Here is a 25,427-nt window from a genome sequence, read left to right on the forward strand (position 1 = left end):
AGAAGTATAGGTGTGGATTATTATTGGGTGGTATGGTAGTTAGAGGTGCTGCCTCATAGCTGTAGCCTGTTCTCTGTGCTTTCAGGATAGCTCACACGTTACTACAACCCTTACCAGGAACAAGTGGCTTTCAGATAGTGGATGGATTAAAAAACTGATCTGATGCTCCTTCTCTACCCTTAACAAGCTCTACCTAAAGCACATACATCCTCTTAACAATAGCATGTTCACAGATTCCACTTTTTAATCACAATTTGCAATTTAAATGGTTCTTTTTCAGACTGTTCAATAACAAAGTGACAAATGCAACAGTTAGCCTACAGTTCTTCATATCTTTCATTTTTGCATGTAAACAGCCAGTAATGCTTGTTTCCTTTAATGCGCTTCACAAAATAATGCATAAATAATACATAGAAACTGTACTTCTGCAACCTTAAGTGAACAGTGAGTTATACAGTGTTTTATACAGGTAAGAAGCTGAAAGTGACCAATTGCACAGTGATACTCCTTGATATATAATTGGAGTGAACATTTAATGGTTGCGTACAGAGATCTGGGGTATACTGTATTGTTTAAATTATAAACAGTGCAATTATTAGAGTTTCAGAAGACATTGTCATGTTCCTCAGACAAGCAGCCCTGAAAATGAAGCCACGAATCCGGCTTTGGCAGCACAGTGACGACGATCCCCCTTCGTGGTTTGGGTACAACAGCCAGGGAGAACTCTTGGACTCCACCACCAAGCCAGAAAAGACAGGAAAACCATGGGAAGAGGAGGCGGAACCAACAGGCCACAGATCTATTTTTACTGAGAACTGAGGACTTGGTAACATTTTCTTATTTTTCTGTGATGATAATCTATTAAAAGGATCGTCTTTCACAAATTATCAAAGACCACACAGTGACTCTCAGTGATGTACAGTAGTACAAATTCTACAGGAAGTCCATTCTTTAATGTTAGGTCCAGCAAATCAGCTTTATGGATGGACACTACACTGACATTAAAACCTATAAAAAGACATGCAAGACAAATCCATGCATTCATATGCTGTAAAAATAAGTTTTAGTACTAGTTAAAACTTTTTCCTGTAAATTAGTTACTGACTTCAGAAAAAATATTAACAATAATGCAAATGAATTTTAAAGACAAAACAGCTGCTTTTCATTAAAAACTTTTAGAAATTTAAGTCAGAAATGCATTAGTTTTAGGAGTTTTGCCAATGTAATTACACTTTGTTCAACAGTGTTTCAAAGCAAAATGTGCCGTGCAAAAAGTCCAATGACGCAGCACAAATTCCACTATGTATTTTCTTGGAACCAATATTATTTACAGCTGTAAATTTCAGCAGCCACAGATCCATTTTCAGCAACGCTGAAACTGGAAAGAGAAAAGTTTATTTTATAGCTTACTATGCTATTTCAATAATGAATTTTCTTTTCACTTAGCATACAAACTCTTTATTGCTGGAATATACTCAAAAATTCATTTTGATCCTCGTTAGTCAAACCGAACTGTGAGAAATAATATTCTTCTTAAAGAAAAACTACTGCTGGAAGTACATACAGTACTGAGTGAAAAAAGACCACATTTCTAATAAAAGAGAGCGCACAGTCAGCTGTCAGCATCATTACTTTTGGTCATAACTGCTATTAAAAAAATTAGGCTTCGATCAGTATAGAAGAACATGTAAATGCAGAAATTACTGGTGAAGTACAGTTCGAAAACATTGTTCATTATGAACAACAAATACCAACGTTTTATTTAACAATGTACAATAAAATGATATTCAGTTAATTTTAAAATAAACATATGTAAATGCGGTGATGTAGTCATGGTCTGCTCCCTGGGCAAATGTCTAAGCTACAATTCATACATAATTAACCACCATTTCACTAAATACCTTCTATATTTTAGTTTCCCACTGACAGTAATTTTCATCACAGATAAGTTTGTGCTATTGAAACACTAGGCTTTCCCAATCTTCAGTGATTCAAACCAGCTTTGAGTCTTCAGGCTAACAACCCCCCTTACAGCTTGGGCTTTTATCCAGTTTTTTCCATCAGCTTTTCCGTTCATAAGACCTTCAAAAGATAAAAAAAGAAATGTAATCATTTTAAAACTTAAAAAACATTTCTAAACACATATTGCTTCCTGCTGCTTCCTAGAGATTACCGAAGAAAACTTTAGCAGCACTAACAATTGACAATACCAGTCAACTGTAGTATTCAGTTTCAGGGGATCACCTTCCATTCGGCAAAAGCTACAGCTAACAACACAACTGTGCATCAGACAAACCTCATTACGATCACCAGCCACCCTACAACCGTAACATACCGATTAAGAGCATAAGAAAGGTTACAAACGAGAGGAGGTGTTGATAATCTGTAGTTGTAAGTAAACTGCTAAATTATAGAATTTACTGGTTATGTAAATCATGCACTTAATTGAAAATAGACTATATAAATTAAATATTGGAAACATAACGTATTAACAATTTGTTTACTACCTTGAACCGACTCCTAATACAATCAGATTTGGCTTATGCACTAAATGTATCTCCCAATCTTACATAGACAGAATTCTGTATTGTACAGTACTGTGAAGTACAGAAGGCAAACAGTCATGCTCTAATTTTCTTTTGTTTTTACAGTAGTATGCAAAGATACACAAATGGACTGCAGGGTTGAGGTCTGTATCCTATTTAGATCACGTAGCAGTTTTGGGAATTTACTGGCACAATGCTTAGTTGTAACAGTAAATTGCATGAGTTTACTTTGGCTACTAGGAATCAATCAGCAGAACACCAAGGCGTCTTCACAAGGATTTACAACACACAGAATACATTTGTACAGTACATACATAATTGTTACATGGAGAGAGGGTGCATTTTGCATACTAAAATAATATTTCAAAGAAACTGATATAATTTCTCCAGTGATGTGTAATTAAAACTAGTCAGCAAATTATGATTTTTAAAAATATCAAAAATTCCCATGTGATGCCTGTTTGCTGTTGTCTGAACTACTGTGGAGCCATTCTTCCTCCAAAACATACTTCAAAAACAATTCTTAACAAGCCATCATCATCATCTTGATTTATTTCGGCTTTGGTTTGCATTTATAACACTAAAACATTTCAAAATAAACCAGAAATGTATTACACAAATAAAGATCTGTGACTCACCAGTGACAGTTGTGTAGTCAGCTGCGGAATTGTGTTCAGCTTCGTGCAAGACTATCTCAGGGCTCACCTCAACCGCAGCTCCTGATAAATGCAATTCAGTCTTCATGGAGGCCGGGACTCTGACTGAGATAGCACCTTAATGGCAACAAATTACAGAGAAAAGTGCTACATTGGATGTGCTTTAAATGTGTCGTTTTTAAAATGTTGAATGAAAGTATTCTGAAGTGATGTAGAAAAATCAAATTTGCCACTAATCTTTAGGACCAAAAAAGAACTGACTTTTTGTAACAAGGGATAAAGATCAGTGTTACCTCCGTGGCTACGCAGCTCTGCAGTTCCAAAGAGGCTAATGTAAGCATCTATGTCTCCTTGATGTGTGAAAGCCTTTAGATAACCATCTGACCCATCTGCAAAACAGGAAGTTAAGTAGTTCATAAAAGAACACCATGTGTGTCAAACAGTAGCCTCATCATTTAAATGCCAAAGAAAATCAAGAATCCAGAAAATGCTATAGCATTCTAAGTTAAATTGCCAGCTGCACTTCCCCACCACAATAAGACAATTTATTACTTTCTAGAAAAATGTTTTATAGGACAAGACCTCGGTATGACTGATCAAAAGCTGAGCAAACATTAGAGTGTATTTTTCTAAACAGTTATGTAATTAGATATGTTGCTTCTGCAAGTCATAGACACAGTTTTTGTCTTTCTGAAAGGGCAAGGTTGCTTCTGCTTCCAAACTACAGGCACTTGTTGACATTGATAAACTTTACAATAGAAATCAAATTACCATTTTTCAAACTACAGTACAACAACTCTGGAAATTAATTTTATATGGACAAGACCAAAAAAAAAACATTTAACATACACCTATGAGATCAATGGATTATAGCCTTTAGTTTCAATGGCCTTATTATTAAATTCTTCTTTTAAACTACCAATCTTGTCTAATTCCATTTAGACTGAAATGAACTGGCAAAACTGTTAGCAATTTTAACAATCCAATATAGGAATGAATGCAGCTTTAGACAAACAACTTCAGACACTGTGCAACATGCAGAAGAGTCAAGTTTAGTGGCATCCCTTATGTTGTACAGAAAAGGATAATTCTAAAGAATGTTGTATTATTTAGTTTTTGATACTTCTTCCAAAACATAATAATAGCATACAGGATGTACAGTATGACACTATTTTAATTACACTGTCCTGCACTCTTATCTGTTGCTTTCATGGAAGTCTTCAAACTGTGATTGTGAAAATTCAAACAAACTACTCGTTGAAAAATTGCAGAAACAGATCTCTTTCCAGATGTTGACTAGTATGTTACTCCAAGATTGCTGTTGTGCGTTCAAATCTGTAATTTTGGTTTCAACATAATTTCTATGTCTCAAAAGATGTAGCCTTATATAAATGGCCACAGTATGTCCAAAGCAAAACTAGGAAACAAAAACAAGCAAATCCCCAGTTTGAGATAAAATGATACTATCTTAACAGTTATATATTTTTTATATGAAACAATGCCAACATATACATATACAGTATATTGATAGACAATTTCTTACTGGAACAGAAAATCACTGAATTTCGTTTGGAATAGTTTCATAAAATATTTAAAAAAATATTTGTTGGAAACAGTGTTGTATTTAGAGTCAACATACCTATAACAATATTTCCTGTTTCACTCTGCACAGTTGCATTACCTGTTAAAAGATCACAAAAAACCTTAAGTGTCACATACAGTACATGACACATATGAAAAATATTAAACATTTAGAAATCTTAATTCTTTTATAAGTTGTATTGCTATTCTTGTGCTATTAAAATTCTCATACTGGGAAAGGGTAAACAAATTTCCATGACACTTCAAAAGGTGCTGCAAGGCACAATGGGAATGATTTCTCAATATGCAAATTTATCCAAGTTGAAAACAAGGTTGTTGCTACAAAGAGACATCACTAAAAGGCCTAGTATTCTGATCAATTTCCTTCAAGCTCCACTGGCCATTTGGAAGAAACAAGAAATAAATGTTTTAAAAGCAGCTGAAAATTAAAACTGTAAAGGATCCGGACCCTACTGTATATCTAAAGCCACCACTGGGCGGTGTGTCAGGTGGGCCTGGCCGCTGTGGCTGTGCTGTTTGCACACAAAACAGGAGATCTGACTGGCAGGATCTGCGGGGGCTGATGGGCCTGTGGCAAATTGGAGGCTTCTGTCCTCCAGTGATACCGCCACAGGCAGAGGAAGCCTACCACTGTTTATGAAGTCCAGTCAGGTGACTGGCAGAGTGTTTGAAAGCTTGTGTTTTTCCATTTGCTTTTGTATTTAGGTTGGCACACCCCATGCTTTTGTTACAACAGTGGATTGGTGACATACAGTAAAACAGCAAATCAGGTGGGCTAGTGAGAAATCACTTTACTACCGAATTAATTCCATCTATCCACTGGGGGATGAAGCCCTTTCCAACTTTGCCATCTTCTCCAAATCCCTAGCTGTTCTGCTCCTTGAGGCACAGGCTGGTGTTAGGATTTCTTTGATTCAACTGGAAGAGGAGTCCTTGCCTTTGTGGTTTTTGTCTTTTAGTCTTGTTGCGTTGTTCACACCCATCTGACTTTCTTTTACTCTTCCTCTGATGTCCATGATCCCTGTCAACTGACACCCATTGACTCCTCTTCCTCTATTTACATGTTCTAGTTCAGCTCCATAGTAGGTGTACCGATTGTAGCTTTTGAATATTCTTTGATGTGAGTGTAGATGTTTCATAAACACAGAGAAGATGCTAAAGAGCTTTAACAAACTGGTTTTGGTTTTGGACAGATGGACAGGTTGCTCTTGGAGATTGCTCTAGGTCACCCAAAAGTACATGATGCTATCTTTACTGTCTTGCTAACTGCCCCTGTAATGCTCTTACTGCTCCAAACGGACGTGCTCAATGTAGTATATTTCTGCAATTTCCTTATGTCCTTCAAACTTGCTGAACATGAAGTTTCTGGAGGGTCTTTTAATTATTTTTTTTAACTTAATCATTTTCGCATATATGACGAAAGGGTATTTTAAGGGTAACATTTTAATTAACTATAGTAAATACCGACTTGCACTAAAAAGGATAATTAACACACTAGCTGCATGAGCACTGAAAAACAGGAACTTAATACAGCTTCCTAAAAAGGAAGACACTCTACAATTCGTTTTACTTGTTCTTCTGAACACAAACTCACACTAGCCCTGTGGAAACAGTACCATTCCACAGACTCCTGTGGGTGTATTGAAATGAGAGGGAGCAAGCTTCTGGGCTGGAGCCATTCGGTGGTTTGGTTTGTGTTTTCTTTTGATTGTGATTTTGAGCTATATATATTTACAGTGTTTTTGTTCCCCCAGAAGCACTCCGTTCTGGCTCTGGGAAGCAGACACTGAATCATTCTTAATTATTTCCATTCCCCTCTACAGACATGGTGTCCTGTGCAGGGCAATTACTGTTTACTGTTTTCCCACTTTGGGGTTTCTCCTTCAATTTTACATTCATCAAATCAACTTCTGAGGTCTTTTTTTCAGAATCTACACATCTTTAAGTCATTTCCCTTGCCTTCCAGTTGCAAACGATAATTTTGGGGTAACACGTCTCCATTGTTTAAAACTTTACCCTTCAGCGCAAACAATTGTTGCTATATATTGGATGGAAAATTGAAAAAAGATTCTTCCTGCACTTTTCTAGAAATTCACCCTGTATAATTCAGTTTCAGAACAATGTCCACACATCTTGTGCCTCTGTGACAAACTCTGCTCTTAAAACAAGGAGGGTCAAGGGACAGCCCACAATAGACAAAAGTAGATGGTGCAGGAGGCTCTGGTATAGACATCTTATAGATAATACAAGAAAACACTACAAAGCAGCCACTGTAGGTTGCAAACTCCTGAGCTTACATTGAGAGGCCATTTATCTGCCAACATACCCATGTGAGATTGTGCATTCTTATCTCCTCCCCGATCATATAAGTAACACCAAATGTGTCTACTGACAATAAGAGAGGCCTTAACTGACTGTCGTGGCAGGTTAACTGATAAACGTCAAAAACCAGCTTGCCACGGCCTACTTTCTATATTTCTACTTTAAACATCATACGATGTAAGCCTTTGCATTATATTTTGTAAAGCCATACAATCATGAATCCACCCATTACATACTCTATACCAGATGTTTCCAACCTATTACAGGTCGCGGCCCGCGTGACCAGCCATGAAAACTTCCGCGGCCCATACAAGGACCAGGCCATCCTCACCGTTTTGAAACGGGCTAGCGCTATACCTCAGCAGCATCCTAATCGACACCAGTAATCAGAGAAAATACGCATATACAAGCTACAAACATGGCTTTACAAAGACCCTTTATTGATTACAGAAGGAGTCCCGTCAGCATCTCACAAAAAGTGAAGAAAATAAATACAAATAAATTGTAAAAACTAAGGCACCAGTACATCTCTTTCTTTATGATCACATCTCGCGCACTTAACTTGTCAGAAACAAAACTGAACGGGCAGAATCAAAACTAACTAAAAATTTTTCCAGACGTGCGGGGTAGCCTTCTGTGCCAATGAACTTATGAAGATGTTGAGAAACAAAAATATGCACAATAACTATCAGAACAATTATAAAACAGAAGTAGATGTTAACTCCCCATCCATTACATTATATTCAACACGCAGATTTTCCAATGGACACATGAATGCACAGTCACTCAATAATAGCCTATAGCTAACCTGGCAGTAAACACGCGCACCTTCTTTCTGTCACTTAGTGAGAGGGCTGGTGCTGTCTGACAGATACCAAATGCTGGAGAGGGGAAAGCTGCAAGCGGAGGTCTGACTCAACATGAAGCTTACTCCTGTGTTTGGTCTTTAGTGCCACCAGCGCAGAAAATATATTGTCGGAAATGGCATCATAAATCTCACTGCTTTCTCTGAACGATTAGGATACTCTGAAGTAACATGAAGCCAAAAATTTGTTGAGAATTTCTGTGAAAAAATCAGTTTTAAAGCACTGTCACAGCAGAGGTCCACAAGGCTGTCTTGCTCCTTTGTGCTCAAACTTGTGAGGGCCACTTCGCATAGGTTTACAAAAGGATTTTCAATCCAGCTGAACCGAACATCAGTCGCGCAGTTGGGTCCTCAAACTTCGCAGCTGCTCTGTAATTAACTTTGTGACAGAGGCTGGTAGCTGCTTTTGTTCTTTTGTTAGAAAATCTCACTTTGACTGGTTGATACGTTTGGCCCACATTTCCAGTTTCATTATTGTGGCTTCTATTTTACTTTGGACGTGAAAAATCGTCACTGCTTTACCTTGAAGAATTTGGAGAATAACACTTCGGAACACACAACACGCAGTGGCTCGTTGTCAGTTCCCACACAGGTAAAGCCCAGAGCCAGGTACTCACTGCTATATTTTCTCTTTTTTAGTTTGGGTTTGGATTTTATATTATCAGTATGAGACACTGAAGCGGTTTCATTGCTTGCAGATGGACCTTCCTCTGTGTCTTTCCTTGTAACAGAACCAAATGCAAACCACTTATACCTGATATGAAGGGTGATTAGGCAGTTATACTACATTCTGCATTAGCTTTCGTGTCATGTCACATATAATAGCGCTAAATGGTGGTCACGTCGGTCACGCAGAATGCTAAGCCATAATAACTATAAAATATTTATGTTATTTATGTTATATATATTATGTTATATATTTATGACTCTTTTACAATTACAACAATGATTTGATGGCCCCCTGCAGTACCACTGCGGCCCACTGGTTGAAAACCACTGCTCTATACATCATATAAGACACATATTTTAAGAACCCGTCATGCAACAGGAAGACAAAAATGGCTGTCAAAGACTTTGGATGAAATTCAAGTTACACTGATTTCCCGAGCCTACAAGCAAAATTGTCAGCAAACCCTCCTCACTTTGGATTGATATTTGCTATTTTGCAAAAAATTTTTTTAATATAGTTAGATGAGATACATCATTCTTCTCATTTAGCACCCAAATTCTGCTTTTGAATTCCTTTTTGTCCATCTTCAAAGTATAATATGTAAATATACAGTACAGTATGTATCTATTTGTTGTTGAAGTGTTTAGTGTAAATTTTGTAATTGATGTACAAAATTAAAAATCTACATCTAATCTCAAATGAAAACAAAGCGTTTTCTTGGAAAAACAAGTAAACAGGAAATCATCCCATTACACCATATGTAATGTAAGTTGTCGTTTGTCACTTACCATGCACATTTCCCAGCTCAATTTTAGCAGAAACAGAATGCAAAGAAGTAGACTGAGCATAAATATATTTGGCTTTCAGTGGTCCGTGTTCTGTAGAAATGTTCATACTGTTTCCTTGGACTTTGTCGATTTCCACACTCTAGTAAACAAGCAAGACCAATACAATGGTTAGATTATCTGAGAATTACTATGGGTAGGAAGCAAATGTGGATCACATTAAAACTACAATGTTGTATAAATGATCATTTTTAAAATGATCTTATGTAAAACAAAAAAGTGCACTGAATGGACAGTTAAAGAGACTGTTTATGCAACATTCATCAATATAAATAATCTAAATTGGAAATGAACATTCTAATAGTTGCTCACGTTGAAAAAAAAACATTTCTGTCTCAGTTTTCTCATTTGTTTACATTAAGCACTTTGCTTGCAATTCAGTAATCTCCTAATATTCAAAGTGATCTTTTAAATAAATAAAATTTGGGGGGTCCAAGATAGTAGCTTAGGGAACAGTGGATTCCTGTAGAGCCCTACACCATTTTATTGATATTTTCATAAATATCTACCAAAATGTACCCTGTGTGATAGTTTCTTATGTGAGGTATGCTGATATGAGCCTTGAAGAATATTGTATGAGAATCTCTGACAGTACGCTGCAAAGGAAGACAAAAAATGAATGAGTTTGACTCTGCTGAAAGCTCACTTAGCCAGCCTGCTGTTCAATTGTAAAAATATCTCAAGCACTTCAAAGCCACGGAGAAAAACTTGAAAGCTACAAAAAGTGTGCAGAGGCAAAGGATCACAGCTGTGGAAGAAGCTGCCGACTTGGCTGAGGCTCGGCTACAAGCACTGGAAAAACAGGTGTGGGAAATGGCCGATCGTACAGACAGTCTGCAAAATAGGGGGAGAAGAAAGAATTCAGTATACGGGTTGCCGGCCTCCGAGAGAAGACCGAGGGAACACAGAAACCACATCAGGTGCTATTAAGACTCCGAGGTCCCACTGCATGTCAGCCCCCAAGCCAGGTTCAGGCCAGCAGCTCCACCTGTTGTTATCAGATTACACAACTACTGTACGTGGACAATCAGAGAGCGATGGTGGCTTTGAGGCTCATCCTGGCAAACGATGAATGACCTCTACTGTACTAGGGCTGAAAGTAATGATCTTCCAGGACTTCTCAAGCTGCAGCACTGAGTGGCGCAGAAGATTAAACAAGCTGAAGGCCCACCTAAGGAATTTTGGCACAGTTTACTAGTAGCTCTACCCAGCCTCTCTGAAGGGCACTAAGGTCCAACTGTCCTGCTAAGGCTAAGGAATTCATCGACATAAACAAGTGCCTAGTACTGCTGGAAAGACACCTGGCCCACCTGGGCCAAGCAGTGAGCTCTATAACGGGAGATCCCTTGCTAAATACTGTATGTTTAATAATTCATTTGAAAATAACCTTTTGCCATCATCATTGAGAAAGGACAATATTTCCTTAATTCTTAAGAAGGGGAAGTATCTAGATGTGTGCCTCTTACAGACTTTTAGATGTAGGTCTTAAGCTTCTGTTACAAATATTTGCAACACGTCATGAGAGACTCCTGCCCTTAATAATTAAGGAAGATCAAACTGGCTTATTTAAAAGGCTGCTACAGTATTGTATAAATGATCATTTTTAAAACCATCTTATGTAACTTAAATGGTTTGAAACTTTTCAAGCAGTAAAACAAATGGGTCTAACAATCTAATATTGTTATCTAACAATGTCTGCAGGCTTCTTAATGTTATTCAGGTAGTTTTGCTCTCTCTGGACACAATGAAAGCATTTGACCTTATTGAATTGCCTTACCCTTTCTATGCTCTACATCAATTTGGTTTGGGTGTCAATTTCCGTCAATGGGTGGAGGTCCTATACCACAACCCACTGGCAGCAGTTCTTACCAATGGATTATAGTCTGAACATTTTGGCACCCACAAAGGTCCAAGACAGGGCTGTCCATTTGTATGTTTGTCTGTACTCTTATTTGCATTAGCAATACACCCACTAGCTGAAGGAATCAGAAGGGACTCTACCATATCTGAGTTAGTTATAAATGGGAAACAGCATAAAATCATATTGCAGTATACGCAAATGGTGTTCTATTGTTTCTGTCAATACCTGATGTGTCAATTCCCAATTTAATTAATCCAATGTCTTTGTTTAGGATATTCTCTGTTTTTAAGAAGTCAGGATATCTTTAAGTTGTGATATTAAGTATATCACTAAGTAGCCTGCAACTTGGTCACTTTCAGGATCTGCTTACTTCAGTACATTTGTCACACACAGATTCAGTCAGATATTTAAAGCTAACTTCATTCCCCTCTCAGAATTAGGCAGGACCTTGAGTGGATCACAGTGGATCACACTCCCCAAATCCTGGCAGGGCCGTATTTCACTTTTAAAAATGAACATCCTCCCTCCAATCACAATGTCCTTTAAAATGTGTTGCTCCCTAAGAATTTAAAATCAATCAGAAAGCATTGAGAAAATGCAATGAGACCACTACAGGCAAGAGCTTGTTGGTGCACTGAGAGGAGATCAAAGTAAGCTTCTACATTTTCTCCAATTACTGACAACCCTGACTTCTTATCAGGCATTATGGATTCTGGTTTTACACTGTGACTGTCAAGAGCGATTGTTAATCTTTGTGATTGTTTGATGGGTCCACACTTACGTCCTTTAATCAATTAATGAGAAATATAATATCCTAAAATACATTTCCACTATGCAGATAAGGGACTTATCTAATCTACTCACACATTTTCATTTCTCATCTGTTGAGAAACAGGTTTTTCTCACAAAAGGGAGACACTCCATTAGTGTTTTTTATGAGATACTGAAGGACTACTCTAATATTAACCCAGACAAAAGCTATTCAACTTAAGAAAATACACAGATTACATATACTGTATCTCCCAGTCATTGAAACAAAAGCACAACAGGTTTTTCTCCACTGTGTCCTATGTACCAAAAGAACATAGACAGTCTAACTCATTGCCAATAGTGCTGCATCAGGTTGTAAAAGTACTGGTGTGATGTCTCCCAGGAAATTCAGAAACTTTTTGGAACTGAGGTAGGAATGGACCCAGTGTCTCTTATTTGGCCTTCCAAGTAGCCATATAACTGATAACACTAAAAAAAGACTCTACAATGTGCAAGAAAAAATATCCTTTTGCTGTGGATCTCGGATTAAATGCCTGCTACAGTAAATCGGCATAGGATTATACTGGAGTATGTTCCTTTAGCTCACTTAACTTGTCCATTATATTCAAAACTTCGTCTTTTATAAAGTGTGGGTTTCTTGGCATACATTGGTCCAGACCTCTTTTCCATACTGACAAGATGATTTACAAAACTTAATAGTTTGTAATATCAATGTAATAATGATGTGTACAGTATGCCTGCCTCATGAGGTCATGTACAGTATTCCATATCCATAAAAGAAACCCCTGTGTATTTGAGCTGAGCCCCCATTTTTCTTTTTTTCCTGTTTGTTTTTTTCTGTCTCTTTATTTTTCATATCTGTTATGAAAGAGGAAAAGATAATGAACACTTTTAAACAATAGACAGGATTCAGGTAATTACGTGACACACCAGCCCAACACATGTTGGAGTTAAGGCAACATTATTAATGCAAGTACCTACTTAACAACTTAAAGATTAAATATAAATTAAATATTTTTTCTTAGTAGGCTATTTTCCAGTAAGCTATGTCTCAGTGGGTTATTTTCCAATGGGCTATATTCCAACACCTCAGTGCCTGCAAAAACGTTTTCTATACCAAAACCGCAAGGACACTTTTTTTAAAGAAAAAACGCTGCCTGACGTAGTCGTTCAAACAAACTTGTTACTGACTGGAATATACATGGAGTTCAACTACCCACAACAGCCTTGATCACACATTTTGGACCTCCCTTTCCATAAATATCTTTCATAACTGCTTGCAGGAAAGATGTGCTTCAGCTGACTAATACATAATGTATGCCCGTTTTCAGCAAATCCAAACCATGCTCCCTAATAATCCCGGGATTTACGAATAGTGAAAAATGGGTTGTTGAAATCTGCAGCACAGTGTGTGAACGGTACATTAAAGATGATCCTTCCAAAGACAACACATTCCAGATGTAAAACATCCATCCATTTTCTAACTGCAATATATCCAATTCAGGGTCGTGTAGATGCTGGTGCCTTACCTGCCCAGCAATGGGCCCAAGGCAGGACACCAGTCCATCGCCGGACGCACACAGACACACACTCAAATCGGGGCCAGTTTTCCCAGAAGCCAATTAACCTACCCGTATGTCTTTTGATTGTGGGAAGAAACCAGAGGGAGAATATACGAACTTCACACAGAAGGCACCACAGGTCCAGAACTAATCCCAGGGCCCCAGGCACTGTGAGGCAGCAATGCTAAGCACTAACCACCCAGATGCAAACCTTAGGCTGTTAATTTGCAGCAGCACTAATATAGTAATAACTGCATGTAATGCTGAAGAAGTCTCCTTTAGTTGGAAGGCTCCTCAGTTCTCTCGTTCTCACAAAGGATTGAAATGCTGTGTTACAAAAAACTGATTTTAACAAGTTTAAGCTGTTTGCTGTTAGATAAGATGTAAACCTTAACTTGGAATAGAAAGCTAAGCTGCAGACCTTTGCAGAAGGAATGCACAGTGCAACTGGGATTTTTAGTGAGAATGATGAAAGATTTCCTGGACATGGTCCAAACATTAAGAATCAGAAGGGCGAAATAAGCAAAGAAGTTGATAGATTTTTGTAATCCAGCAAGAAAACGCTTTTTAAAGCACACAGGTCCTTGCCAATGTTGAAGTAGGTGTTGCTCAAGTTCAGCACAGGCTAGCCTGCCAGCCATCTCTTCAATGTTGGCAAGTGTAATCGTCGTCCCAAACTAAGACATTTCTCATAATGCCATTTTGAAATATTTTCATTTGCATCAGCATAAGTTTCTGTTACTAAGTAATACATCTTGATAGCCATGTGCAGTTAACTATTTAAAGAATACCTTCGTTATCTCTTGCTTCACTTAACATTTTAAAAGCAGCTTCAAAGGCACTTTTAAATGCCTTTTTGCAAATGCAAAATGTTTAGGAATAGCTTGTAGATTTAGTTAGCCATGTTTTCAAAGTAGCTTTCCCAACACTGACTGCTTGTGCTGTATTTTATCATTAAATTATTAAATTATTCTGTGCATCAGAATTGCTTCACAAACATTGGTATAAATGTATTTGGAAGATGATTTTAGCCACATTCGTGCCCATCAATACCCACTGGGTAGTTTAGTGGAACAGCTCTGGTACCTTTCAGAATCATACAACAGCACTGTGTCACCTAGGATTTAAACCACAATCCTCCAGTAATAGGTCCAGAACAATAACCACTGCTCCACACCCCTGGCACCAACTGGTAAAATCACTACGACTTAAGACTGCTAAGAAACTGAATATATCAGAAGGTTAGCATTTATTCTCTTCCCATTGTACACCTCCTACAAACACATCACCTGGATAAGGTGGAGTAGTATTGGTATAATCAGTTGGTATAACCATTAATGGATCAATTGTTTAGGTACAAATTGTAAAGATGAGGGTTGAAAGGGAAGGGTTGAAATTTTCCAGAGAACAATGAAGAAAACATTCACAAGGTGATCCCCGACAGTACCCATCTATAACCTGAGTACAGCCAGGGTCACCCTATGTTACTACCACAGGTAATATGAGTGACTTCTGCCTCCATATTGGAACTACTGTACAGAAAATCTTACACTCATGGCATAGTGGCTTTTCCTGATATTATTATCTCTGCCTTTCAGTTATTTCTGAAATGTCACATATAACAGGCGTCTGTTTAAAATGCTCTCAGGGCAGGTCAGAGGAAAGACAGCAGGCATTGCTACCTCTCAGAGACCTTGGGTGCTATCTCAATGGAGTTTGTATGTTCTCCTTGTGTTTGAGTACCGCACCAGGTGCGGCGGTTTCCTCCTGCAGCCCAAAGACATTTTGGTAGTTAATTGGCTTCTGGGAAAATTAGCCCTGGTGCGAGTGTGTTTGTGTCTGTGTGTGCCCTCTAATGGCCTGGCGTCCTGACCAGGGTGTACCCTGACTTGCGCCCGTTGGTGCTGCGATAAGTTCCAGTTTCCCTGCTAATCTGAATTGGAAGAGGCAGTTAGAAAATAGATAAATATTATTATTATCATTATTATTATTATTATTATTATTATTAATAATAATAATAATAAATGCACCATATTTTCTGGAATTTTAATTTTTAAATACCAAGGTCATCACATCAATTTTTCATTTTACATATAAATGCCATCTGACTCAAGTGTGTATCTTCCACTCACACCACAAGACGTCTTTGTTTTCTAGCGACTGGCCTTACAATTTTCTTCACACTAGAACTCTTCTCGCAGGTGCCTCATTCACACTGACATTCTCATCCCAATATACATGATTTGAAGGTCACACAACATGTCTCTCGTATAGCAATATCAAATTCTAAACTATCCATCTAACAAGCACAGGAGCACAACCTTACACTTTTTCCTGATGTGGTGATGTCCACGTTCCCATGGATGGTCCCTAAGCAGATAACGTTTCCTCCTTTCGACTGCACAAACACGTTGTGACCCTACAAAAAGTAACAAAAAATATGAAGATGGACTAGGACGTTATTAATATCCATCCGATCAAGCCATTAATTACTGGTTCATATTAGTTCGTTTTTTTGAATACAAGAATAATTTGTTGCCAAAGACAGAGTATTTATTTATCAGTAAAGTGGTTAGCCTGAGAAAAATAAAATGATTTATAATTGCCTCATAAATTGTGTGGTATAAAACTGTTAAAGTTATACCTTCTTAGCAGTCTGGCTGCTTGCAAGAAAAACACTAAGTTTCAAATGAATTTACTTGTCAGGACATGCTGATGTAGGAGGGTTACTTGCTTCTAGTAAACCAGAGAATTTACTTTATGTTCACAGGCAATGGAATGTGTTCACATTTACCCCCTGTGTTTCCTTGACTACGAAGTTACATTTCATTAAACCTGCAGAGCAAGGCTGATTGGAACAAAAAATGACTCTAATGGTGTTTAATTAATAATAAATTCAAGCCCTCTAAGGTTAAAATGAGTCACAACAAATGTACTCAATGACTCAATGAGGCTAAAATGAACCGTTATCATTCTTCTTAAACACGACACTGGCATCTTTTTCAGGGTTTTGGTGTGAAATATGTATTCTTCTGCAAACAGTAAAACAATTCCAATAGGGAGATAGTGTTGAGGTTTACAAAACAAACATGCTGTAGAAGATTTTCTACCACTTTTGAAGCCTGCAGTAAGTTTTTTTTTTTATCCAATGAAGGCCCCTAGTGGTGCAGAGAGGAGATAACAGCTCAATGAGCAATATTAACCTGAACACATACAGTACAGACTCTTCAAAACTGATGTCAGACACTCAGGAGTATTAACAGGATTTATATACCTGTTTTCAACGTCCATTGTGCGAGAGTTGGAATAAAATCTTACAATTCTGCCACTCTAACAAACTAAAGGGATTCCAGAAAGTTTAATGTGACTGTACTGTAACTGAGACGCATGTACAGTACATCTCCTTCATCAGTACTAAGTATGGCTCATTGGGGACTAAATAAGACAGTTCTAAGCCAGATTCTGGTCATTGGCTATGTCTCTCTGAAAGTGTTTATAGAACATGTGCCATGAATCTTTCAATATATAAACATAGGGAATCAGTTACAAGAGCAGGCCCTTGATTCTTTCGAAAACCATGGTTTAAAAAAAGTGTCTGCTGGAGTCAAGGTTTACTATCAACCACTCAGTGCTAAAGCTGGTAGAATCATATCTCATTATTAGGTAATTCTGTAATGAGTCTGTGAAGTACTTTAGGATTATTCCCACCAGTTTCTTTGAAGTAGCCAGTTTGAGATCTGGCGGTTTTGGAAAAAAAAAACCCACTGTGTAGTCAGGTCAAGGTCAAAATCGGGGTCAGGGTCTGGGTCAGGCCAGGTCATCCAGAATGACTTGTGAAGATTTCAGGGCATAAAAAGAAAACGAGGAGGCAAACTGAACCTTTACAGCAAACAGCAGTTGTTCTGCTGACACAGGCTTTTGCGCTGCATTACCTTAATTGACTGCAGGAGGCTGTTTCCCCTCTCTGTTAATACTCTGCAGTTGTCACACTCCATCTTCTGAATCTTCACATTTCCTGCTCCAAATGTTGTAATATGCAGATCTAAGTAGAAACAGAAAATGCACACGTCATGAAATAAAGCCATCAAATTTATTTCACAAAAAAATCAATGAGCAGAACAATGGAATTGATAACACAGTTTTCATCGTTACTACAGTATGTTGCGGATCCATGTGAAGCTTAATCCCTGGGAGAGAAACACAGATCCGTGATTTTGCAGTACTGCAGGATTTGCCCTCTGCTGTTAGCACACGGTTCCCTGGACACTGCAGTCTCTGCCTGAACACTCCACCTCCTCACATTACAGAAAGGAGCATATTTACAGAATGTTTATTAGAGATTGAGCGAGATATTTCTGAATGTTTTTTTCCTTTGTTTGTTCTGCCTGAGAAATGCAGCAGCATTTACCGATTTCATATATCCAATAATTCATTTCTATTTTAGTTCAACGCAGTATCAAGAATATCATTCATCCAAAAACCAAAGTGCAGCCACAGAGGACAATGAAAAAGTGAGCACCATTTAGTTGTAAAACTATAATTTAAATACAAGTAATAGTTTTATTCCATGCGGAAAAGAGAAGAAAGAAAACACAATGTTTTGGCCGTGGAGAAACTACTAATAAGAAGTAGCCATATGGTCCAGTTACTGTAGCTCGTTTGTTAGGATTTAATCATTCCTTGAAAGGATCCAGGATACCAAAAAATGTGCCTGGGTAGCTTTCGAAGGACTCCCATAACGCTTTATGTACTTAAACTTTCATTGTAATTTTTAAAGATTAAACTACATAAAACCTCAGAAACTACTAGATATGCGTCTTCAGAAAGAGCAATTCTTTCTTTTGGACTAAGAGCTACAGTATGTAATGAGTCTGTAAAACCTGCTCTACTGCAATGTCAGTCAAGGCCCTGTGCTTTCCAAACTGGACTCCTGAATCTCTCAGCTGGTTTCCTTGCAATAGCAGCCCTATCCAGACCTCTCCTGCTCATGCTAATTTCACCTCTTTACCTCAGAACCTGCAGCTCCAGCTCTCCAGACTCTTCAATGTCTATACTGTATACCTATCGCTGGCCAATCCTGTCCTCTGTGTTGGGTGTGATTGCGTCTTTCCTCCATACCCTTGCCTCCAAGTGCTGAAATCATCTCTAGCTACCTTCTATCACCTCCTTAGAACCTGTTTATTCACTAACCTGATTGCAGTTCTGAATTAAAACTTATTTTTAACTGCAGCAGTGCTATACTAAATATCACCTGCCCCCAGCTAGAGGATCAGATCCTGCCTTTCCTGACCTCCCTCTGTATACTATCTGCAGTGTGTGCAATGGGTGACAGGAGGGCAAATATTGAAGGTGAAATATTAACGGTTAGTTTTATTTTGGAAAACATGGTTTTTATTTTTGAAGGTGAGCAATGTCTGCATTAAAATGAGCCCAAAAAAGTAAGCAGCAATTCACTGTTAATGCCTGTCACCGTGGTTTCTGTAGGTGTCAGACTGTGGGGTGTAAAGAGATCTGCAAACCATTCTGGAGCCTGGACACTTCTAACACACAGCTAACAGCCAACAAATCAGCAGGAAATGTCCTGGCCTTTATATTCAATGAATCAGTCTGGGATCTCTGAAGGCAATGTTGTGTTGGCACTGCTGCCCAGCAACTCCATTAATCTTGTGGGCAGCTCAGACAACAGCTTTATAATTCCCTGACAGGTTTTAATTGTTTTGTTTCTTTATATATTACTTTAAAACGTATATCTGCTTAACCTTATCCCCCTTATTATTGCCTTTCAGATTGTTGATCTGCTAAGTCTTGTCGAAAGTACTGTACATGATAGGGAAGGGGGTAAGATGGTATCCATGCTATGCACAGGCTTGGGCCTGACTCTAAATTCCTTCAAAACAAAGTGCTACAAAATACCATGTGCAATTTGTCATTGCCAGGTTTCAAAAAGAACACTGCTGCCCTGCAATCAGTCCAAAGCAAGCTTACAACTGCCAGGTTAATATATAACTGGCTATTGGTGTAAAAAAAGCTATTTAAGTATATACAGTACAAATTTGTATTTGTAGGGAACTGCTTTCACAATATCCTCAAGGTAAAATGGGAAGGCAATGTTTTACTGTAATGTTTTACCAAATGATGTGAGTAAATAGGTCCACTGCCCATCAGAGCTGCTGCAAGTAGCTACCAGTTCACAATTTAAAACCAGCAGGCTACTGAAGCTAGGCAGGTGTGAACCTGGTCAGTACCTGGATGGAAGACGTCCTGAGAATACTAAAGTTACAGCTGGAATAAGTGTTAGTGGGGCCAGCAGGGGATGTTTACCTTGCAGTGTATGTGGGTCCCAATGCTCCAGTGTAGTGACTGTACTGTAAAAAGATGTCATCCTTTGGCTGAGATGTAAAACCAAGGTCCTGACTCTCTGTGGTCATTAAAAATCCCAGGGTGTCTCTTGAAAACAGGAGGGGTGTAACCCAGGCATCCTGGCCAAATTTCCCATTGGCCCTTACCAATCATGGCCTCCTAATAATCCCCATCTATGAAGTGGCTTCATCACTCTGTTCTCCCCACTGATAGCTGATGTGTGGTGAGCGTTCTGGCGCACTATGGCTGCTGTTGCATCATCCAGGTGGATGCTGCGCATTGGTGGTGGTGGAGGGGAGTCCCCATTACCTGTAAAGCGCTTTGAGTGGAGTGTCCAGAAAAGCGCTATATAAGCGTAAGGAATTATTATTATGAATTATTATTAAAACAAATGGACATTGATGAAGGGAACAGATGTGATAGGACTACTGAGAGACTGTGATCAACGAGTGATGAACTGTATCAACGGAAGAAGGATCGCCCTATTTGAAACACGATAATAAAGGTTAGAAACAAATGAATCCCCAAAACAAGTCAGCTTAAGTCTAGAAAAACTTGGACTTAATGATTTAATGGGGAAATCTCCCGACCGATTCCGAAAATTCAAAGGTAGAGCATACAGAACAGCAAGCACCACGAAAACAGATATCCTTGTTTGCCAAGACAGGCCGAAAGGAATAGACAATAATTGTTCTGCAATACAACAGTAAAAACTATTAAGGTGGAAGTAAATGTTTTACAAAATAACAGACAAAGAGCAGAAGTGGATATAATAAGAATACATCTGTAACCTGTCAGTGCTATAAGGAGTGCCACTAGTATTGAGTGATTTTAGTAGAACTGACACTGAGGTTTTAGGGCTAGGGCAGCTTAAAACTAAAAAATTAACAGCACTTCACTAGTCATACAGAAGGAAATGAGGGGCATTATCCATGGCCTCTTAGCTTGGATATGTTATGTAATGTTAAAGGACACCATAACCACAGGCTGAATAATTATGCTACTTCACAAAAGGAGAACACTGAACGAGGAAATTACAGATCTGAAGTGCACAAAACCAGTCCTGAAGAAGTTTCAGATTTTCAAGCCCTTAATTACTGACCTCATTATTTTCTTAATAGGACAGGTTGAATCCAATCGTTTTTGGGAAACTGGAGACTAAGGAGATCTATAACAACTGCTGGACAGCCCTGCTACAGAGCAATTATCGAGAAAGATGGACCCAGTCGTTTCCTCTCATTTGGCAACCTGTCTTGAAACCATATATAAAACGGAAGTCCTTCATTTGTTATCCTTTTTATTAAAGCGTACTTATATACATACTCACCACTTTTTATTGGAGCAGTCACTTCCACAGACACGTTACTATTGACCTTTTCTGACAAAATCAACAATTCCCTTTTCTGTTCGTAGTACTTGACATGAAAGTTGTCTAGCTTTAGTCCTTGATCTGCGCTGGTGCCATGAACAGTTATGAAAGCCCTGTCTGCCTCCGGGAAAGCGTGGAGGTCCAGAGGTCGTACAGACACATTGCAGGGCAACTGGACTCTCACAGTGCTGAAGGGGTTGACTATCAGAGTCCACTGTTTCAGAGGCTTGTTCAACTCACGGGCGGGACTATGAAAACAAGTTGTTGTTGACAGTCCTCTGAACGCGTACAAGAAAAACGCGTTCGAAAAAATATTTGTTTTATAGTTTGTGAGAGCTTTCCATCGCGCAATTTCCTGGTACAGTCCACGGAAAAATTTCTGGGATACAAAATATGAAACAATCATGTCTGCTTCTTCAATCTATAAAAGAATAAAAGCAATTTAGAGCAAAACATGCACACCACGAGTTTTTTCCAAAACATTGAAAAGCGTCACACAGACCTCCCCGGACATGGACAGAGAGTGCTTCTGGGATTTGGAGTTTTAAGCATGTTAAAAATATTAACAACGTCTGCTTGAACAAAACTTGAAAAAAACTGATTTGTAACAATAAGATTGATAAAATAGTTATGTTTGATTATTTTGAAAAAAATAATATATTTCATTTTCAGAGTGATAAATGTGATACTTAATTTTGGATACAACAATTACCGTGTTGGTACAGAATGACTACAATTACCATATCGCCTTACAAATACATTTGCAGTCTCGTCTCTTTGTCGACATACTGACAGACTAAGGTTTTTCGGTAAAGCTACTACATAATTTCCCTGACAGGACAACAAGTAATGTCCCTCTTCGCCCCACGTCTTTTTAGATAAAGAAACAATAATACAGGCTGCCAATATTTTATAACATTTTTTAATATATATTTTTTATTTTTATTAAACGTATAAAGAATTTACAAATACAACTACAACCAGAGGATCAAAAACAGGTACAAGAGAAAAAACACAGAGAAAAAAAAAACATTATTTTACAACATTGGCATAGAAATGCCAGATCAGCAACAAGTGGCACCTCCTTGGCCTTCAGGTTAGGGTTCTGGAGTAGTAAGAGATTTCTTTACAACAGTGAACCGTTTTTTAAGAGTCTAAAAGTGCCTTTTACTCTAACAGCACATTTCGGACCGCATCAAAACATTTGCCTGTGTCTTTATAAATGAAAGAATATAGGCGATAACACCTTCTACTAAACCGTAGGCTTCTACTTCGTGGAGATTTTTTGGGATGGTCGCTTTCATTGGCCGCTCTCTAGACTGACACTTCAAATACCAACCAGATTCAGAAAAGGCTTTGATTGCGTGTTGTCATGGAAACGCAGAAGCAAACTCCGGCGAGGCCGAGATTGAGTAGCAAACAACTCGAAGATCTAAAGACACTCACCAGGCTTTTAAAAAATACATATTTGCAAATACTTTCTTTCATATAGGCTTAACCAGGAGACTGTAAACATAAACATAGGGTTGAAGGTGCCTTTGAGCGTTTTCCCAGGTAAGACATTTTAAACAGATTAGCCCTTTTGAAGCTGTCATTCTCTAAAAATAGTCATTATTGGTAGGTGTTTATTATTTATACTGTACGTATACAGCGCAGAAAAAAAGTTTGATTGTAACGCACTGAATAAATTAATATATGCATCCCTTTTATGACACGTTTATATAACGGAGAATTTACTGGAGTAATCTGTGTGAGTTTACCATGCTCAAGGGTATGATAACACTGACGTGTCGGCGGGGACTCGAACCCGCAGCCTCTACATGCTCACCACTCGCTCCGTGAGGAGCTTGGGGTTCTATGCGGCCTTAAAGTTGAACCCCGTTAAAAGCACTCGTATTGTTGTGGAATTAAAATGAACTTTATCTAGCTTCTTGTTTTGTATTACTGACGGTGTAAAAAAGTGAGGGTTGAGACGGTGTTGGAGTTGCTTTGAAATAGATGGGCTATGCTGTTTTGATAATCTGATCACCAGTTTAACGTATCTGACAATTAGTCAGCTTTCTTTAATCAGCTTTATTTAATTGGCTAAGGTAATTGTTAACGTAATTATTTATGTTAACAAAATAAGTGTTTATTAATAATACGTCACTGTGCAAAAGTACAGTAATTGCTCACGAACAACACAGATGCAGTATGTGCAGCCATAACGTGGATGTACTGTAATACCGTTCTTCAGTATCCGTTTGCTTCCAGGAGATGGCAGTGAATGAGAACTGTTTGGACAATTGCACAATGTTAACACATATGCCGAGATCGTTGGGGATCATATCTGCAATACCTCAAGTAATCTCAGACGAAGTGTTTACTTTGCTGTAAGGGTTAATGAAAGCAAAATGCGATTTCTTGTATATTAACGCCAGTCCCACCTGTATGTCACTTTAATTGTTTTTATTTTCTGTTCTAAAGGATCAAAGTAGTAATTGTAAAACTGATGAAGGATTAAAACTCAGGTCTTCTGTGTTTGAAATTTACTGTGATTTTGTACATGTTTACATCTGTATAACTTGTATAATATGAAGCTGAATTATTTAAAATACCAATAAAAAACGAAACAAACGAGACTACATGTACCCTATGTTTACACATGGCATTTTGGGGAGTACTCATGTTATGGTGAGTTTTTCTTAAACCTTTATATGCATTGTTTAGCAAACACCAGTTATTGGTTAATTTAAATCTAGAGGATTGGATTAATTTTAACAGTGATTGCAAAAACATTTGCATATATATATGTTCCGACAGCACTGCAGTGTGAAGACATCCAGTCGAAACAAAGTCCAGTATTATTCAAACTTTAAAACCACTATTTTCTGAATATATTGTTTTCAACAAAAGCCAAGATGTCCGGACTCTTAAGGATGTGTTCTACACTAGTGGGCAGCCCGTTGAGCAGAGCTTGCAAACGGACTACATTAAGACTGTGTGGAGACCAGCTGTTAGTATCTCCTCTCATCCCTCGCTTGCTCTGCATGAAGCATACTGTACCAACCGCTGCCTTCAAACAGACGTTTTTGGAATCGTTTTTGCAGAGACTTAACAAAATGATTCAATTCAATCACACATTCAATCGCACTATTCAATAATGGTTCAGGTGGGTGACGAAGAGATCTAGAAAGAGATTTGGAGGAAGGCATAGTGGGTCGCAGCAGCTGTAGGTGGTAGTAGTTCAGGTGGGAAGTAGTTCAGGTGCTACTGCCCTGTCTCTCTCACACCTGAAGAAGGCTCCACGGCCGAAACGTTGTGTTCTCTTTCTTCTTTTTTTCAGCATGGAATAAACCTATTACTTGTTCCTATTCAATAATGGGCGATTGAATGTTTATGTGCAAGTGCAATTAGTGGTTATGTGCAAAAATGAAGGGGTATGTGCAATTATAGGGGCACGAGCTGATTGAAGAGTGAGTAAATTTACAGGTTCTGGTAAACTGCCTGGATTCCTGTAGGAGTGGTGTGTAATGACTATGTGTGTGTTGATTTGCTTTATTTAATGTTATATTTATCTTATGTATATGTTTTTTGTATCTCGGTGTATAAAACTAGCTGCTTGGATGTAAACACATTTGTGAGAAATCAGACAATAAGGTATTACATCATATAATATAAATCATATCGTATGTAACATACATTTATATGAATTTTGAGCAAAGGAGTTATAAAGTTCCTTCTGCGTATTCATTTTGCAGTATTTTATGTTCCGTTTTCCTGTTCCCTCTTTGATGAACTGAAATTAGAGTATGGAGAAGAAAGAAGTAAAGGAGATTTTGTACTTAGCTGAGCCATGATACTGTACGTAGTTTACTCTCAATACTGTTGACACCAAAGCACTTAATTTATATAATTGTATAAGGCTGCCTTCATTAAAAAGTATGTCTGCCAAGTTTTCATTAAAACCGACCACACTGAAACACTGAATGATCACGGTGAGACCTGGAGGTGGGCCA

At 38.2% G+C, this 25,427-nt stretch overlaps 2 protein-coding genes across 2 annotated transcripts in view; one reads left to right on the forward strand and one right to left on the reverse strand.

Annotated features, from left to right (window-relative positions):
* Positions 1–885, forward strand: part of fbxl13 (F-box and leucine-rich repeat protein 13) — a 70,647-nt gene extending 69,762 nt beyond the window's left edge. The window contains exon 21 of the mRNA XM_088923225.1: positions 630–885. Within this exon, the coding sequence (XP_088779351.1) occupies positions 630–819 (190 nt within the window). The 3' untranslated portion in view covers positions 820–885. The remainder of the gene's footprint in view (positions 1–629) is intronic.
* On the reverse strand, positions 228–21,947 carry fam185a (family with sequence similarity 185 member A). The gene is made up of 8 exons (XM_088923224.1): positions 21,388–21,947; positions 17,633–17,742; positions 16,027–16,119; positions 9,450–9,588; positions 4,842–4,883; positions 3,496–3,591; positions 3,185–3,319; positions 228–2,082 (listed from the first exon to the last, which is right to left on the reverse strand). The coding sequence occupies exons 1-8, from the start codon at positions 21,833–21,835 to the stop codon at positions 1,967–1,969; spliced, it is 1,179 nt and encodes a 392-aa protein (XP_088779350.1). The 5' UTR covers positions 21,836–21,947; the 3' UTR covers positions 228–1,966.
* Positions 21,948–25,427: the final 3,480 nt, after the last annotated feature.

The sequence above is a fragment of the Atractosteus spatula genome, chromosome 8 (genome assembly GCF_055471065.1).
Source record: "Atractosteus spatula isolate fAtrSpa1 chromosome 8, fAtrSpa1.hap1, whole genome shotgun sequence".
NCBI lineage: Eukaryota > Metazoa > Chordata > Actinopteri > Semionotiformes > Lepisosteidae > Atractosteus > Atractosteus spatula.

Coding starts and splice junctions, on each gene's coding strand:
- fam185a (XM_088923224.1), bottom strand. CDS start 21,835: ATGATTGTTTCATATTTTGTATCCCAGAAATTTTTCCGTGGACTGTAC. Junction 17,743..21,387: donor GACTGCTCCAATAAAAAGTG/GTGAGTATGTAT, acceptor GTTTCTACTTAG/ATCTGCATATTACAACATTT. Junction 16,120..17,632: donor GCCTCCTGCAGTCAATTAAG/GTAATGCAGCGC, acceptor TACTTTTTGTAG/GGTCACAACGTGTTTGTGCA.